Source organism: Lynx canadensis, chromosome E2, assembly GCF_007474595.2.
Source record: "Lynx canadensis isolate LIC74 chromosome E2, mLynCan4.pri.v2, whole genome shotgun sequence".
Classification (NCBI taxonomy): Eukaryota; Metazoa; Chordata; class Mammalia; order Carnivora; family Felidae; genus Lynx; species Lynx canadensis.
In genome coordinates this window covers 49,303,472-49,320,086 of record NC_044317.1, presented here as the reverse complement: position 1 = coordinate 49,320,086, position 16,615 = coordinate 49,303,472, and the positions used below count along the sequence as shown (strand labels likewise).

Genomic DNA, 16,615 nt, shown 5'->3' with positions numbered 1-16,615 from the left:
AGTCAGTATGGTAAAGACCTAACGATAAACAAATGTATCAGTGGAATAAACCACATAACAATGAATATGCCCTAGTACAACCAAACAGAACCAATACGAGCCACAGAGTGTGCAATGTCCTGCAGGTCCCCCGCAGTGTCTGGTGATAACCCTTTCGTTGCTGGGTTGTGAGGACGCCCAGAGTGGATGGTGAGGAGCTAATAAGCTGGATGGAGTTGGGGGGTTTGGGGAGGAGCACTGGACTGCCTGCCTGAGAGCTGCAGGGTCTTCAAGGAGACCAGTCTGGGTGGCGTGAACATGGCCACGGAAGTTGGGGAGAGACAAGAGTAGATTTGTGAGATAGAGCAAATAAAAATACAGGACACCTAATAAAATTTGAGTTTCAGATAAATAGTGTAAATATGCACCGTAAAATATTTGGGACATACTTATACTATAAATTATCTGCTGTTTACCAGAAACTCAGATTTAAATTAGCATCCTATATTTCATCTGGCAACCTCAGGTGGGGGCAGTGGAATGGACCCAGGAAAGAAGGGCCAGGAAATGACAGGCAGGGGAAGAGGGGGGCTGGAAGGTCAGCTTGGAGAGAGTGGGAAGCTTGGGAAAAGCAAAAAGAAAGAGGTGGAAAAAAAGGGGTGGGAGTGGAAGCAAGGCTGGGGAAATAGTTCTAGAACTGAGACAGAGGTAGGGGGAAGAAAGCTGTGGTAGGGGGAAGGGGCACAAGGGGAGTAAGGGAATCTATGATGGGGGAGAGGTGGAAGGGCCGAGAAAGGGTAAGCAATGGAGATCCCTGGAAAAGGCAGAGAAGTTTGGAATATAGAGGGAGCTTGGCATATCCAGAAGGTTGTGGATACAAACGGAGGAATCCAGGGGTAAAGGAGACTCTTCTGAGGGTTCCTCCTAGCATTCACCTGAGATCCTCTGGTCCCTCCACACACCGGTGCAGACTGGGGGTGGGTGTATACACAGGTGTGGCCAGAACATGGCCAAGTCCCCCCTAAAGTTCAGCCATCTCTGCTCCTACAAGGAGAACCTGTGACTCCACCCCTCATCCTGACCCATTCCTGGAGATCCTGGAAGGTCAAAGAGGGCAGGGCTCCTAGAATGCAGCAACTCCTGCCCTCTCCCACATCCAAAGGGAGAAAAAGAACTCAGGGAAGAGGAAGGATTCTCTTAAGGACACAGTAAATGCAGAGTAGAGCCTGCATCTCTTGTCACACACCTGATCACCTTCCAATAATTCCTTCCACTTTGATTGCCTACCCCTAACCCCAAACACACCTTTAGATGGTCCTAAAATTCACTCTTATCTAATTTCCAAGTCCTGCTACTCCTAGCTATGGATCTCTTCCTAGAAGCCTTCTGACTGTCTTCCACTTTGTTATCAGTCGATTCTCCTCCAACACCTGTCCCACTTGTGTGTGGCTTTCCACAGTCACCATGTACAGTTGTTCATGTTGGACACTGTACAAGAGCCTTATACTTCAAGAGGTGCCATTCACATCACAGACATCTTAATTATTTTGAAACCATTTTTTTGTAAATATTTGTGTATTTTGTTATTCTTTTGCTGACTGCAAAGTAAATTATAATTTATTGCAATCATACTCCAGCAGATGGCAGCAAAGTGTCTTGGTCCAACATGGTTGGTAGCTACCACTTCGGAGAAATCAGCTTGAAAATGGAAGGACCTTGGAGCACCTGGGTGGCTCAGGTCATGATCTCAGGGTCATGAAATCGAGCCCTGTGTCAGGCTCCACAATGGGCATGGAGCCTGCTTAAGATTCTCTCTTCCTCCCCCTCCGCCCCTTTCCCCAATTCGTTCTCTCTCTCTGTCTCTCTCTCTCTCAAAAAAAAAAAAGGAAAGACCTTGTATGGTGACACATGTAAACTGGATTTCTGGTGATCATTTTGCAATACATACAAATATTTTTTAAGTTTATTCATTTATTTTGAGAGAGACAGCAGGGGAGGGGCAAAGAAAGAGGGAGAGAGAGAATCCCAAGCAGGCTCCAAGTTGTCAGTGCGGAGCCTGATGTGGGGCTTGAACTCAAGAACCATGAGATCATGACCTGAGCCGAAATCAAGAGTCAGATGCTTAACCATACAACCCACCCAGGTGCCCTGCAATATATAAAAATATTGAATCATTATGTTTTACACCTGCAACTAATATAATGTATGTCAATTACACCTCAATAAAAAGGAATAAAAATAAACTAATAAAAACAAAAATTTTTTTAAATACTCACAAAAAAAGAAAGAAAATGGAAAGACATTGTTGATCTCATATAATCTAAAATAGCCTGTGCTCTGAACAAGGATTTGCTTTTCACCTGACGTGCAGAGCATTTTTTTTTTAATCCCCTTTTTTCCATAATGGTTTTGCCACCAGAACGCAGGTATGAAAACCACCACTAAACCTAAACCGAAACAGGAAAGGAAAAGGCTCATATCATGTCATTGGACACGTAGATTTGGGCAAGCCTACCACTACTGGGCATCTGATCTACAGATGTGATGGGACTGACAAAAGAACTATTGAAAATTTTGAGAAGGAGGCTGCTGAGATGGGAAAGGTTCCTTGACGTATGCCTGGGTCTTGGATAAACTGAAAGCTGAACACGAACGTGGTTATCACCATTGATCATTCCCTGTGGAAATTTGAGACCAGCAAGTATCATGTGATCATCACTGATGCCCCAGGACACAGAGACCTTATCAAAAACGTAATTACAGGCACTTCTAGGGCTGGCTGTGCTGTCCCGATTGCTGCTGCTGGTGGCGAATTTGAAGCAGGCATCTCCAAGAATGGGCAGACCCGTCCGTGAGCATGCCCTTCTTCTGGCTTACACACTGGGCGTGAAACAACTAATTGTTGGTGTTGACAACACGGGTTCCACTGAGCCAGCCTACAGCCAGAAGAGATACGAGGAAATTGTTGAGGAAGTCAGCACCTATATTAAGAAAATTGGCTACAACCCCAGCACAGTTGCATGTTTGCCAGTTTGGGGTTGGAATGGTGACAACGAGCTGGAGCCCAGTCGCTCACAGGCCTTGGTTCAAGAGATGGAAAGTCACCCGCAAAGATGGCGATGCCAGGGGAACCACACTGCTTGAGGCTCTGGATTGCATTCTGCCACCTACTCGTCCAACTGACAAGCCCTGGCGTCTGCCCCTCCAGGATGTCCACATAACTGATGGTATCGGTACTGTCCCTGTGGGCCGAGCGGAGACCGGTGCTCTTAAACCCAGCATGGTGGTCACCTTTGCTCCAGTCAAGGTTACAACCGAAGTAAAGTCTGTTGAAATGCACCATGAAGCTTTGAGCGAGGCTCTTCCTGAGGACAGCGTGGGCTTCAGGGTCAAGAACAAATCTGTTAAAGATGTTCGTCATGGCAGTGTGGCTGGTGACAGCAGACGTGACCCACCGACGGCAGCAGCTGGCTTCACAGCTCAGGTGATTATCCTGAACCATCCGGGCCACATCAGTGCCGGATATGCACCTGTGCTGAATGGTCACACGGCCCACGTTGCTCACAAGTTTGCTGAGCTGAAAGAGAAGATTGATCGTCATTCTGGAAAAAAGTTGGAAGATGGCCCCGAGTTCTTGAAATCTGGTGATGCTGCCTTCGTTGATACGGCTCCTGGCAAGCCGTGTATGTGTGTTGAGAGCATCTCTGACTATCCTCCTGGCGGGCCGTTTTTGCTGTTAGTGACGTGAGACAGATGGTTGCTGTGGATGTCATCAAAGCAGTGGACAAGAAGGCAGCTGGAGCTGGCAAGGTCACCAAGCCTGGCCAGAAGGCTCAGAAGGCTAAAAGAATGGAATCCCCAATAACTGCCGCCCCAGTCTTAATCAGTGGTGGAGAAATGGTCTCAAAACTGTTTGTGTCAGTTGGTCTTTTAAGCTTGATAGTAAGACGTTGGTTAATGAGGGGCACCTGGGTGGCTCAGGTGGGTAAGCGTCCAACTCTTGGTTTCGGCTCAGGTCATGATCTCAGTTTCTGAGTTCGAGCCCCGAATCAGGCCCTGTGCTGGCAGTGCAGAGCCTGTTTGGGACTCTCTCTCTCTCTCTCAAAATAAGTAAAGAAACTTCGGGAAAAAAGACTGGTTAATGATAACAATGCATCGTAAAATCTTCAGAAGGAAAGGAGAATGTTTTGTGGGTCATTTATGCGTGCGTGGGTTTGTGTGTGTGTGTGGCAGTTTTAAGTTATTAGGTTTTTAAAAAAATTTTTAACGTTTATTTATTTTTGAGAGACAGAGAGTGAACAGGGGAGGGGCAGAGAGACAGGGAGACACAGAATCCGAAGGAGGCTCCAGGCTCCAAGCTGTCAGCACAGAGCCCGATGCAGATCTCGAACCCATGAACTGTGAGATCATGACCTGAGCTGAAGTCAGATGCTTAACCCAACTGAGCCACCCAGTCTCCCCAAGTTATTTGTTTTTTTTTTTTTTTAATTTTTTTTCAACGTTTATTTATTTTTGGGACAGAGAGAGACAGAGCATGAACGGGGGAGGGGCAGAGAGAGAGGGAGACACAGAATCAGAAACAGGCTCCTGGCTCTGAGCCATCAGCCCCAGAGCCTGACGTGGGGCTCGAACTCACGGACCGCGAGATCGTGACCTGGCTGAAGTCGGACGCTAACCGACTGCGCCACCCAGGCGCCCCCCCAAGTTATTTGTTTTTAAAATCAGTACTTTTTAGTGGAAGCAATTGAACCAAAAATCTGTCACAGAATTTTGAGAGCCATTAAAACAAAAGTTTAATGAGAAAAAAAAAAAATCCCGCTTGGTGGCTGAGCTTTGGCCGCGTTCAGCATTTCACACTGCAGTTCATATTTTCTAATTATTTGCCATACCAGGCTAGAATTATTGAGCTCCAAATTTAAGTACACACATCCTTTCACTTGGCATGAATCACTATATAATAATTAATACCCAATTTACCCTTAGTAATCCACAAAGAATGTTTGTGGGTGGAAATTGAAGAGTATTGCTCAACAGTTTGTTAATTATATTATTATAGCAGTTGTTTATTATTAGTTTAACAATTTCATCAGTATAGAAATTAACTATTATTAAGTTTACTGATTTGTTATCTACATATTATTTTAAGATGTTAAGATTCCATGGTAAAATATCAACCCTATTTGACATCTATCAAGAAGGAAAAAATAATCACGACTGGAAAATGGAAAGCTATCATAAAACTAATTGGATCACAGAATACATTTTTGCAAAAAAAAAAAATAAGGTGGCAGGGAGAAAAAAATTTTCCACAGCAGCTATTTCAGCAAAATGTAGCTAAATGCAAAGTTATTAATGATTGACATGAATTTATCTCCTACCCTTATACAAACTGTGAAGGAAAAATGTCAAGAAATGAGTGGAAGGGGGGAAATGAAAAATCCTTTCATTAATATGCTTTTTGCCAATCCAACCATCTAATTCAGATATTAGACTCCTAAGTTTAAGTTCCTAAAATGTCAATTTTAATATTGGTCTTAAAATATTAAATAAAATTTAATAATTTTAATATGTTTGAATATTAAACACTTAAGCTCTTAAAAATTATTCACCTTAAGGGGTGCCTGGGTGGCTCAGTCGGTTCAGCATCTGATTCTTGATCTCAGCTCAAGCTATGATCTCACGGTTTGTGAGTTTGAGCCCTGCATGGGGCTCTGCACTGACAGGGCAGAGCCTGCTTGGGACTTTCTCTTTCCCTCTCTCCACCTCTCCCTCTCTCTCTCTCTCTCTTAAAATAAATAAATAAGCATAAAAAATAAAAAAATTTAAATTATTCACTTTAAGTAAAAAATTTTAACTTTTGAAGGACATAGTGGTAGACAGAAACAGGATTTCTAAGACCTGTTCAGGAATGAAGGCCTTGCCTCTTTCAGTGGCTGTTCCCACGGGAATTACCTCAGCTACTGAGAGTTCCCCTGGGGTGGACCTAGACTTTGTTAAGAATGAATTACAGCTAAACTTCTCCTTCTGTCCAGTCCTGCTCCTTCACCTCCCTTCCACGATTGTTGGTCCCAAGGTCCTGAGCACTGACCTCTGTCTCGGTGTCTTGTCTCCCAAACAGCCATGCAAAGACTGGCAACATTGATCACATATTTGAAACTACGAAAGTGAGGGCACGATAGTGCGCATTACTCAAAGCTATGATCTGATTTATTATATACCCAACGGAGTTCAAAGCAGGGTCCCCAACAGACGTTTGTACGCCCGTGTTCGCGGCAGCATTATGCACAATGATAGCCAAGAGGCTGAAACAATCTGTGTGGACACGGACAGATGCATGCATGAACAGAACGTGGTATATACATACAATGGAATGTTATTCGGGGAGCCTGGGTGGCTGAGTCGGCGAAACATCCAACTTCAGCTGAGGTCATGATCTCATGGTTTATGGGTTTGAGCCCCAGGTCGGGCTCTGTGCTGACAGCTCAGAGCCTGGAGCCTGTTTCCGATTCTGTGTCTCCCTCTCTCTCTCTCTGCCCCTCCCCCACTCACACCTGCATCTCTCTTTTTTTTTTTTTTTTCGTTTATTTATTTTTGGGACAGAGAGAGACACAGCATGAACGGGGGAGGGGCAGAGAGAGAGGGAGACACAGAATCGGAAACAGGCTCCAGGCTCCGAGCCATCAGCCCAGAGCCTGACGCGGGGCTCGAACTCACGGACCGCGAGATCGTGACCTGGCTGAAGTCGGACGCTTAACCGACTGCGCCACCCAGGCGCCCCTGCATCTCTCTTTCAAAAATAAATCAACATTTAAATAAATAAATATATATATATAGATAAATAAACAAACATTAAAAAAGCAATGGAATGTTATTCAACCTTAAAAAGGAAGGAAATTCTAAAAAAAAAAAAAAAAAAAAAAAAAAGGAAGGAAATTCTGATACGTGCTACAACGTGGATGAACCCTGAAAACGGGTTAAATGAAATAAGCCAGTCACAAAAAGACAAATATTAATGATTCCACTTAGATGAGGTATTGAATTTCCATTCAAATTAATTCATAGGAACAAAGTAGAATGGCGGTTGCCAAGGGCTGAGGGGAGGGGGCTGGGGGAGATGCTATTCAACAGGTATAGTTTAATCTCATCCCAATGGAAGACGAGTAAGTTCTAGAAATCTGCTGTAGGACATTGTGACAATACTGTATTGTACACTTAATGTGGCAATCCTCAGGCAATCCCTCCCCCCAATCTAGGGACATACTAATATGGCACATACTCATCAGGACCAAAGTGGCTCCAAAGACAAGGTCTAGAGTTTCAGTTTTGCAAGATACAAAAGCCCAGGAGATCGGTTGCACAACCACATGAATAACTACACTTAACACTGCTGAGCTGTAAAAAACAAAAAAAAATAAATAAGATCGGATATGAAGAAACTATACATTGATGCTGCAGGCAGCATCTCTGTGAAAATAGAAGAAAATATAGGCACACAATGTACATGAGTCCATTTTTGGCGAAGCAGCGATGTGGGCTCCAGGGCAAAGCTCCACAATTCTGACAACTTACGGAAAAAACGTTTATGCAGAACATAAAGATTGGTCACATGTGGTATTGCACATTATCTAGGCGATGACATTTAAAAAAACATTATAATCATAGCATGTTTGACTAATGAAATCATTTTGAATAAGATAAGGAATACTGTTGCTCAATTATTTTGCTGACAAAGCCTGCTTGTAGTTAACAGATCAGTTAGTAATGGTTGCTAGATGAGCAGATTTCCAGACTGCACCAATTCCTAGATGTAGGAAAATTGGGGAATTTTGTCCACTTTGGGGAGATAGTTGATGGCACATTTACTAACCTGCTTAAGGAAACCGACTTTGGTGGAGGTGTGTCAGGGGGATCATTTGAGAGGCCAGATATTTGCATATGTGCACGGAAATGGAAAGGTGCATGCAAGCTTACGGAATACAACAGAAGACCCTGGAAAACATTCTAAGACATTCAACAGGAACTGCGGACACGCAAACACCAGGTAGTTGAGGACATCCAGACAGTGCTCTAGTAGGCATCTAGAGGTGGGGCTGAGACTCAGGAACACCTCCTGACTTGCCTCCTTTCTCTCTCCTTAGAGGAATAAATCCAACTGGACAATAAATAATGCAGCAAAAATTTCTTTTTTAAAAACATTTTTTGAATGTTTATTTTTGAGAGAGAAAGAGAGAGCACAAACAGAGGAGGGGCAGAGAGGGAGGGAGGCACAGAATCCGAAGCAGGCTCCAGGCTCTGAGCTGTCAATACAGACCCCGACGCAGGGCTTGAACTCACCAACCGAGAGATCATGACCTGAGCTGAAGTCAGACGCTCAACTGACTGAGCCACCCAGGCACCCCAAAAATGTCTTCTATATTACGGAATTTTTAAAAGATTTTATTTATTTTTTAAGCTTATTTATTTATTTTTTGAGAGAGAGAGTGCGAGCAGAGGAGGAGTGGGGGTGGGGGGGAGAGAGAATCCCAAGCAGGCTTGACGCTGAGCCCACAGAGCCCAACGCGGGGCTCAATCTCGTGAACCGTGAGATCATAACCTGAGTCGAAATCAAGAGTGGACACTCAACCAACTGAGGCACCTAGGTGCCCCTAAGGTTTCATCTTTTAAGCAGTCTCTACACCCAACATGGGGCTCAGAGTTACAACCCCAAGATCAAAATCGCGTGCTCTACCAACGGAGCCAGGCTACTACTGAAATTTTAAATATATCATTCAAGCACTCTACGACCACTTTTCAGCTTCTAATAAACGTGGGAATATACTGAAAATACGTGTATTGAAAATAAATTTGAAACTGTTCAGCATGCAAAGAGAAAGTTGATTTGGTGGCGTCATAGCATTAAGAATTCAATTCTCAGTAGCAAGCAACAGCCTTTTAGAAATTGTTCATAACATTCGTGAAGACCTGCAACCTGGAACATAAGCCAAAGGTACACTTTGAAAATCATCTACTCTTGGGGCACCTGGGTGGCTCAGTAGGCTGGGTGGCCGACTTTGGCTCAGGTCATGATCCTGCAGTTCGCGGGTTCAAGCCCCATGTTGGGCTCTGTGCTGACAGCTTGGAGCCTGGAGCCTGTTTTGGATTCTGTGTCTTCCTCTCTCTTTGCCCCTCCCCTGCTTGTGCGCTCTCTCTCTCTCTCTCTCTCTCTCTCTCAAAATTAAATAAACATTAAAAAAAGGAAAATCATCTATTCTTAACTGGTGTTTTAAGTGAAATTAATATTTTGAGCAAAATAATGCAGGAATCCAACTCAATGCCCTAACCAGCACCAAAGGAAGAAAGGGTAACACAAGACCAGTGATATGTTAAAAATTGTTGAGGCTTGGTGGTGAGCATGGTATTCTCTGGAGGGTTGTGTGTGTTTAAAAATTTCTAACAGTAAAAAGTTTTTTAAATAACACCTTCATGGCTGCCACCAAACATCCTCAGTTTTCCCCCAATCTCTTACATAATTAATTATTTGGTTACTAAAGTTTAATTACTTGGGGGAAAAAAGGATCTCTGAGTTCACAGGGAGCTCAGAGTTCATGATGGATAGCCCCCTGTGGACATAAGAGCCTTGCCCAAATCCCTAGACGTAGGTCACCAGTCTCCACTTGACTACCTCCCACAATGGAGAGGTACTTCCCACCTAATATCTCACAGCCTCCAAAGGTACCTAAATGTTACCAGAATCAAAATCATATATGCACCATCGCACACTCACACAGTCACTTACACACCCTCTCTCTCTCTCTCTCTCAATCTCTCTCTCTCACTCATACACACACACACACACACACACACACACACTCATACACACACACCACATACACATACTCACACACACGACATGGCCTGGTCTGATGATTCTTTAAGCCTCAAATCTCTGAAACTGTGAACCATGGTGAACACTTCCAAAGCCTCTGCCTTCCAAGGGGCTTCAGAAAACCCAGCCTCCGTCCTTGGCCAGCCTCTACACTCCGGGGGCCCTTAGCTCCACCTGTTCCTGTGTGGCCAGCACCCAACAGAGAGCCTGGGGCAGGAACTAGAGCAGCAGGAAGAACAATTTGGATGCAAAACAGGTTTGGGGAAGTGATGCCAATGGGAGAGGCAGTGGTTTGGCAAGAGGAGGGCAAGGATGACCAACCTGTGAGAGTCCAGGATCCGGAGAGTGTCCGAGTGCCTGGGTGTCAGCTGACTGTCACAGAAAAATTGCACCAAAGTTAAACAGGCACAGGAGACTTCACTCAAGACTATGGCCGTAGAGAGAGAGACTGAACTTGACTCCACCAAAACAAAATGTGGGAAGGTTTTTAAGCACTGGGTGGGCTGGTGGGACAGGGCTGGAGGATGATGGGAGAGGGGCCTGTCCATGGGACGTGCCCGGCACACCGAGTGTTTCCGAGTCTACGAGTGTTTTTCTCTGTGTAAGGCCATCTGTATTTGCTAACTGTTGCTTATTCAAGTTTAGCTCCTACCCTCCCTCCCACAGAGCCTGGGAGACGGAGTGGTGTGTGTGTGTGTGTGTGTGTGTGTGTGTGTGTGTGTGTTTGCATGTGTGTGTGCACTATCTTCCTTGATGATGATGACTTTTTAAAAAAATTTTTTAACGTTTATTTATTTCTGAGACAGAGAAAGAGAGAGCATGAACGGGGGAGGTTCAGAGAGAGGGAGACACAGAATCTGAAACAGGCTCCAGGCTCTGAACTGTCAGCACAGAGTCCGACGCGGGGCTTGAACTCACGAGCTATGAGATCATGACTTGAGCCGAAGTCGGACGCTTAACCGACCGAGCCACCCAGGCGCCCCGAAGATGACTTTCAAAAGCGATGGCTCCCCAGTCCCTGAGAAAGACATTCTGGGATCATAAAACTGCTAAGAGACTGGGGGAAGATTTACCTACATTTCAAGGAGACGGAGGAAGAATTTGCAATGCCAGCTTTTCTCACGTAAGTATCCTAAGAAAAGGGAAGTCAGGGGCCTGTAGTCAGGAAGAAAGCTGTGTAAAATTTAATCAAGCTCAGGAAACTACTAAGGCCATCCTGGTCACTGCCATTATGTCAACTCTGTCCCATACATCTGTGGGTCTATGACTCTTGGTCTCTCTCTGCACCTGCCTGGTGTCCACCCTACATGCAACAGTGAGGGCTGTGATTTCAGAGGCAGCCCCATCAAGGGGGAGAAGAGGGCCAGGCCAGGAGATGCTGACCTGGGGTCACTGCCTCAGCCCCACTGCCTGCAGGGGCATCTGTCTGGATGTCCCCATCTGCCCCATGTCTGACTGTCCACACGGGTCTCTCCGTGTTCTCAAGGGATAATGTGTCCCTCTGATTGTCTGCCTGTGTCTCTATCTCCTGCAATTTTTTTATTTATTCATTTAATAATGTAACACATGTTTATTAAAGTCACGTTCTGTTCATCAGGGTGCCCCTCTTCATGTCTGGGTTTGTCTGGATGTCTACATTTATATCCGTCCGCCCTCGGTATGACTGTCTTCCTGCATCCCATGTGTAACTGCCTGTCTGTCTGTCTGCCTCTCTGTTTGTACATTCATTGATTGATTGATTCATTCCTACAACAATGCAAACATCCCTGAGCCTTCTGAGGAGTTCTCAGCCTGATAGGGGAGGCGACAGCAGTCCAACCCAGGATGATGATGGCTGGGAGACAAGGAGGTGCCTGAGACTGAGGGTGAGTGGATGAGTGGGGAAGATCAGGGTCAGAAGAGGCTTCTAGGAGGAGGTGATGTTTGTGTCTCTGCATCTGGAGACATGGGCCCCAGCATTGGAGATTGTGTGTGTGTGTGTGTGTGTGTGTGTGTGTGTGTGTGAGTTTACAGGTAATGTGTGTTCTGGTAGAGAAAGAGAAGAGAAATCAAGAGACCATCTGTGCCAACCTCAGATTAGAACACAATGTGGGGAACAGGGTAGAAAAAGAGCCTGCAAAACACAAATCCCCCAAAATAAGGGTTATAGGCCCCTGGCTCCCTCTTCCCTCAGACCCAGGAATCCAGGCCCCAATCCCTCTCCTTCCTCGGCACCAAGGACTTATGATGGCCTAGTCATGATTACCTAGGTGGAGACCAGCCCAAGCCAGGAAGGGCGGGGGTGGAGGAATCCCAAGCACGAGCAGGGGTTGAAGAGCCGGGATGCCTGGGGCTAAGCAGGGAGAACCAGCCAGACAGAAATCAGAGCAGGAGGAGCTGTCCTCGGTGTCTCAGCTCAGCTCAACTCTGCAAGCTGGCAATGGATGTCCCCAGAACCATCGTGCTCTTCCTCTTTGGGGCTGTGTTCTGCCGGACAGGTACCCAGACTTCTGAGCCCAGTGTTAGGAAGGTGTGGGGGGCTGGGGGCAGGACACCTGGGTCTGAGGGAGGAGGGGCTGGGGGCCTGGACTCCTGGGTCTGAGGGAGATGCGGCCTGGAGACTGCGTCCTCCTCCTGTGTCTTCCTCTCCTCTGTTCTCCCTCCCATGAGCCATTTTCTCTGGCGTCTCTCTCTCTCTCCACTGCTGCAGCCTCCCATCCTCTCTGCCCATGTCCCCATTCAAGGGTACTTCTGGGGACCCCTGGGGGCTCTTTCTAGACCTGGCAGAGAACTTTGGCCTCATCCTCAGGCAACCCCTTCCCCCAGTTTGAGTAAGGACAGGGACATACTCCCATCAGGAGTGAAGTGGCTCCTAAGACGGGAGCTGAGCCGGGGAAGGAGGCTAAGCCTGCACCCCGGCCACTGTGTGTGTCTGCTCATCCACGGAACAGAGTGCCGTTTCTGTGTGTGCCCACGTGGGCGTGGCCAGTGGGTCTCCGGGCATGTGTGTGTGTGTGTGTGTCTGTACCAGATCTCACCTGTGAGCAAGTGCTTGAGCAAATGCTCTATGGGTCTGTTTCCTCTGAGTTTCACTCTCTTTGCAAAGGAGGGGCGTGCATAATTTTGCACGTCTCTGCCACCCTGTGTTTGTGCGTCCCTGGGATTGGCAGGCCCGCATTTGTGTCTGTGCGCATATGTGCTCGGGTATCTTCACTCGCGCCCGTCTCTCTGTGTATCTACGCCTGTCTCTCCTGTGTCTTGTACCTGTTTATAGCTTTAAACTGTATGTTTTCGTGGCCCTCTTTTTTGGATCTCTAACTTCGCGTAATTGTGGTCTCTCGTTTTATTTGTGTCTATGACGCTTGAGGCCGCTACTTGTCTCTCCCTCTGGGTATGACTTCCTCTGTCCCTGGGTCTCTCTGCGTGTTGTTCTTGGCTCTGCATCGTACATTTTCTATCACGTGTCTTGGTTGGGGAAGTTTCCATTGGAGGGTCTGGGCAGTACTTGTCTTACGTGGGAACGTAGAACTCTGCACGGACGCTCAGGAGATTCTGGGTCTGTTTGTGAGCCGTGCATGAGCCTGTGCCAATTTCGTTATGTTGTGTTTATGTCAGTGTTTTAGTTTTGTGAGTGTATCCCCCGGGGCTGGCTGTGTGTGTATATTTGTAGTACAAGATGGCACGTCCCATTGCCTATGCTGAAGTCTATTTTCTATCCATGGCCTTTTAGTGCTAGGACATCCTGAGTTTAGCTGGGAGACGGACAGGCAGAGCAGGAGTGAATCATTTCCTCCTTTATTTAAATCTTAGAGGGCTTCCTGGAGGAGGGTGGAGATCCGGAACACCTGGGGGAGGGAACCAGGCCTGGCAGATGCACAGAGGCCAAAACTGTGCCCGGAGGTAGACACAGTCACGACCAACCACAGTGGCAGACCCCGATTCTCTCACCGCAACGAGGCCTGGCTCCCCTCAGAGCAGAGCAGCCTGGCTGGTGAGACTGTCACTGGCAGGGGGGAGTTCCTGGAACAGCCCCAAACCCAGCCTGCTCCTCTCACCCCCTCCACCCTGCTTCTCTCGGCAGAGTCCCAAGCCCAGCAATGCTACAGCTTTCAACACATCTACTTCGGGCCCTTTGACCTCAGTGCTGTGAAATTCCACAACATCTCCTGTCCCCACGGGTGCTCTGAGGCAGTCTTGTCCCTGGACACTGGTGAGGGATGGAGAAATGGCAGAAAAAGGAGAAGCGCGAGCAGAAGGGAAAGGGGTGGGGCAGAGACCGAGATCAGAGATTAGGGATGGAGGGGGGCAGAGGGCGAGAGCCAAGGGGTTGGAGGGACTGGGGAGAAGACGAGGGGACGGCTATGGACAGAGAGCGGAGGTGGAGGCAGGGAGGAGGAGGGAGGGGTGGGAGAAAAACTGGGGTTGAGGGGCGTGAGTGGGGTAGGAGGAGACAGCACGAGCGAGGAGGAGGGGGGAGAGGGGCAGAAAGGGTTGCGGAAGGGAGGAGGTGTGGGGGAAATAGAGGAGTTTGAAGGGAGAGGAAGGAAAGGGAGAGGCGAGGTGAGTGCGAGAGAAGAGCGGAGGAGGAGGGAGAGATTGGAGGCTAGAGGGAGAGGTCGAGCCCGGAGAGGTGGGGGAGGAGGAAGAAGGCAGGGACGAGGCAGCGCTCCAGGCCCCGGTCCCCTCCCGCCCCCAGGGTACCGCGCCACGGTGACCGTGGTACAGAAGGGCTGCTGGACAGGCCCGCCTACGGGCCAGATGCTGTCCGACGACCGCGCGCTGCCGCCCGACTACTCGGTGGTGCGCGGCTGCACGACCGACTTGTGCAACGCCGACCTCATGACCCACGACACCATCCCCAATCTGAGCCCCGGTGAGCCGGAGGGCGGGGCTGGGGACGGCTGGGAGGGGCCCCCCGCCCGGGCAGGGAGGGGCGTGGTCCCCACTAGCCCCGCCCCCCCTCGTGCTAGGATTCAGGCCTTCACGTCGGACTAGGCTAAAGCCACGATGCAGTGCGCAACCCGCACGACCGTATCTCGAAACCATTCCCTGAGTGTGCGTCTACGCTCTCTTGCCAGCGCCCATCCCGCCGACTCTCAGCGGCATGGAGTGCTACGCCTGCCTGGGGATCCACCCGGAGGACTGCACCCCGGAGAAGTCCCGACGGGTCCAGTGTCACCAAGACCAAAGCGTCTGCTTCCAGGGCAATGGCCAAATGACCGTCGGTGAGGGGCCGGGAGTGGGGGCAGAGCCTGGGCAAAGGGTGTGGAGGCAGGGCAGGCCTGAGGGTAGAGGCACCAGACAGGCCTGACAGGGAGACATGGACCTGGTCTAAGGAAAGAGGCATGGGTCTGGTCTGAGGGAGGAGGCAGAGCCCTGGTCTGGAAGGAGAAGGCATGGCCCAGTCTGTAGGAAGAAGCCATGTCCCTGGTCTGAGGGAGGAGGCAGGGTCCTAGTCTGAGGAGAGATGGGAAGTCTGAGGACCCGTTTGTGGCCCTGGCCTCTGAGGTGAGTTCAGGTGCAGCTGCCTCCCTCAGTTCTCACCCCTCCTCACTACCCCCGTCCAGGCAATTTCTCAGTCCCAGTATACATCAGGACCTGCCACCGGCCGTCCTGCACCATCAAGGGCACCTCCAGTCCCTGGACAAACATTGACCTTCAGGGCTCCTGCTGTGAGGGGCAACTCTGCAACAGGGACTCCGTGACCCAGTCCTTCACCACCGCCTCGGCTGCTGCCACCCCTTCCCAGGCGCCCCACGGCATGGCCCTGCTCCTCATGGTCCCCCTGCTGGCTGGCACTCTTGGAGGCCCCCTCCTGCCCTCCTCCTAGAAGCCCCTCCAGCCTCTTCATTAGCAGGATGCTGGGGGCAGGCACGGACCCACTACTCCCAGCTTCACACAACTTCAGCCTCTGTAACGTGGCTCACTGGGAAATGATGTCAAACAACAGTTGCCCTCTTGTCTGTCTGTCTCTCTCCCTCCCTTCCCTACCCCTACCCTGCAGGCCTGATCTGATTATCAGGTCTGGAAGAAATTGGGAAAGGTCCCCATCATCCCATGGTGGGGAGAAACAGCCACATCCTGGTCCACATGAAGAGCAATCCTAATAATAGCTATTACTGAGCACCAGTCAGGCCCCGGCGCCCCACCACCTGGTTTCCTGCCCTGTCCCTCCAGAGCCAGCTTGGGGCTACGACAATGTCTTTGTTAGTATCGCCGTGAGAGGTTCAAGAGGCAGCATATCCTAGAAGCTAGGAGCCCAAACTCTGGAGCCAGCCTGCATGGGTTTGAGTCCCAGCTCTACCCTTTAGCCTGTGGGTGACCTTGGGCTAGTTACTTGACCTCTCTGCACCTTTCTCACCTATAAGGCAGAGGTGAAAATAAAACCTCCAATAATGACAAGATCTACTTTGCAGTGGTTGTGGTCAAAATCTAAGGGGGTGCCCATGGAATAATTGGGACATGACAGCCGCCCAACGTGAATGGGCCGTTGTCACGATCCCCATGAGCAAATGAGGGGTGAGGGCACCTGCTCAAACTTGTGTGTCTCGTGAATGGAGAGCCCGGAGCGTGACTCCCAGCCCCATCAACCATGAGGCCATTCTACTTCCCAAACACACAGGTGTTGATGAATTTAACAGAAAAAAAAACACTCAAGGCAAAGCTGAACCAGGAAGAATTCTCCAAGCTGTGGAGATTGGGGAAGACTTCCTGGAAGAAGTGAATCTTAAGCAAACCCCTAAAGGAATAAAGAGGTCTTGGCCAAGAGAAGCAGGAGGAAGGGCATTTTAG

The 16,615-nt window shown here is 48.7% G+C and overlaps 1 protein-coding gene and 1 pseudogene across 1 annotated transcript; both read left to right on the top strand.

Annotated features, from left to right (window-relative positions):
• Positions 1 to 985: 985 nt before the first annotated feature.
• LOC115502153 lies at positions 986 to 5,624 on the top strand (annotated as a pseudogene).
• Positions 3,260 to 15,653, top strand: LYPD5 (LY6/PLAUR domain containing 5). The gene is made up of 6 exons (XM_030297348.1): positions 3,260 to 3,662; positions 12,244 to 12,321; positions 13,905 to 14,033; positions 14,520 to 14,696; positions 14,902 to 15,048; positions 15,391 to 15,653. Exons 1-6 carry the CDS (start codon positions 3,260 to 3,262, stop codon positions 15,651 to 15,653), a joined length of 1,197 nt encoding a protein of 398 aa, XP_030153208.1.
• The last annotated feature ends 962 nt before the right edge of the window (positions 15,654 to 16,615 follow it).

Coding starts and splice junctions, on each gene's coding strand:
- LYPD5 (XM_030297348.1), top strand. CDS start 3,260: ATGGTGGTCACCTTTGCTCCAGTCAAGGTTACAACCGAAGTAAAGTCT. Junction 14,034..14,519: donor AGTCTTGTCCCTGGACACTG/GTGAGGGATGGA, acceptor TCCCGCCCCCAG/GGTACCGCGCCACGGTGACC. Junction 15,049..15,390: donor CAATGGCCAAATGACCGTCG/GTGAGGGGCCGG, acceptor ACCCCCGTCCAG/GCAATTTCTCAGTCCCAGTA.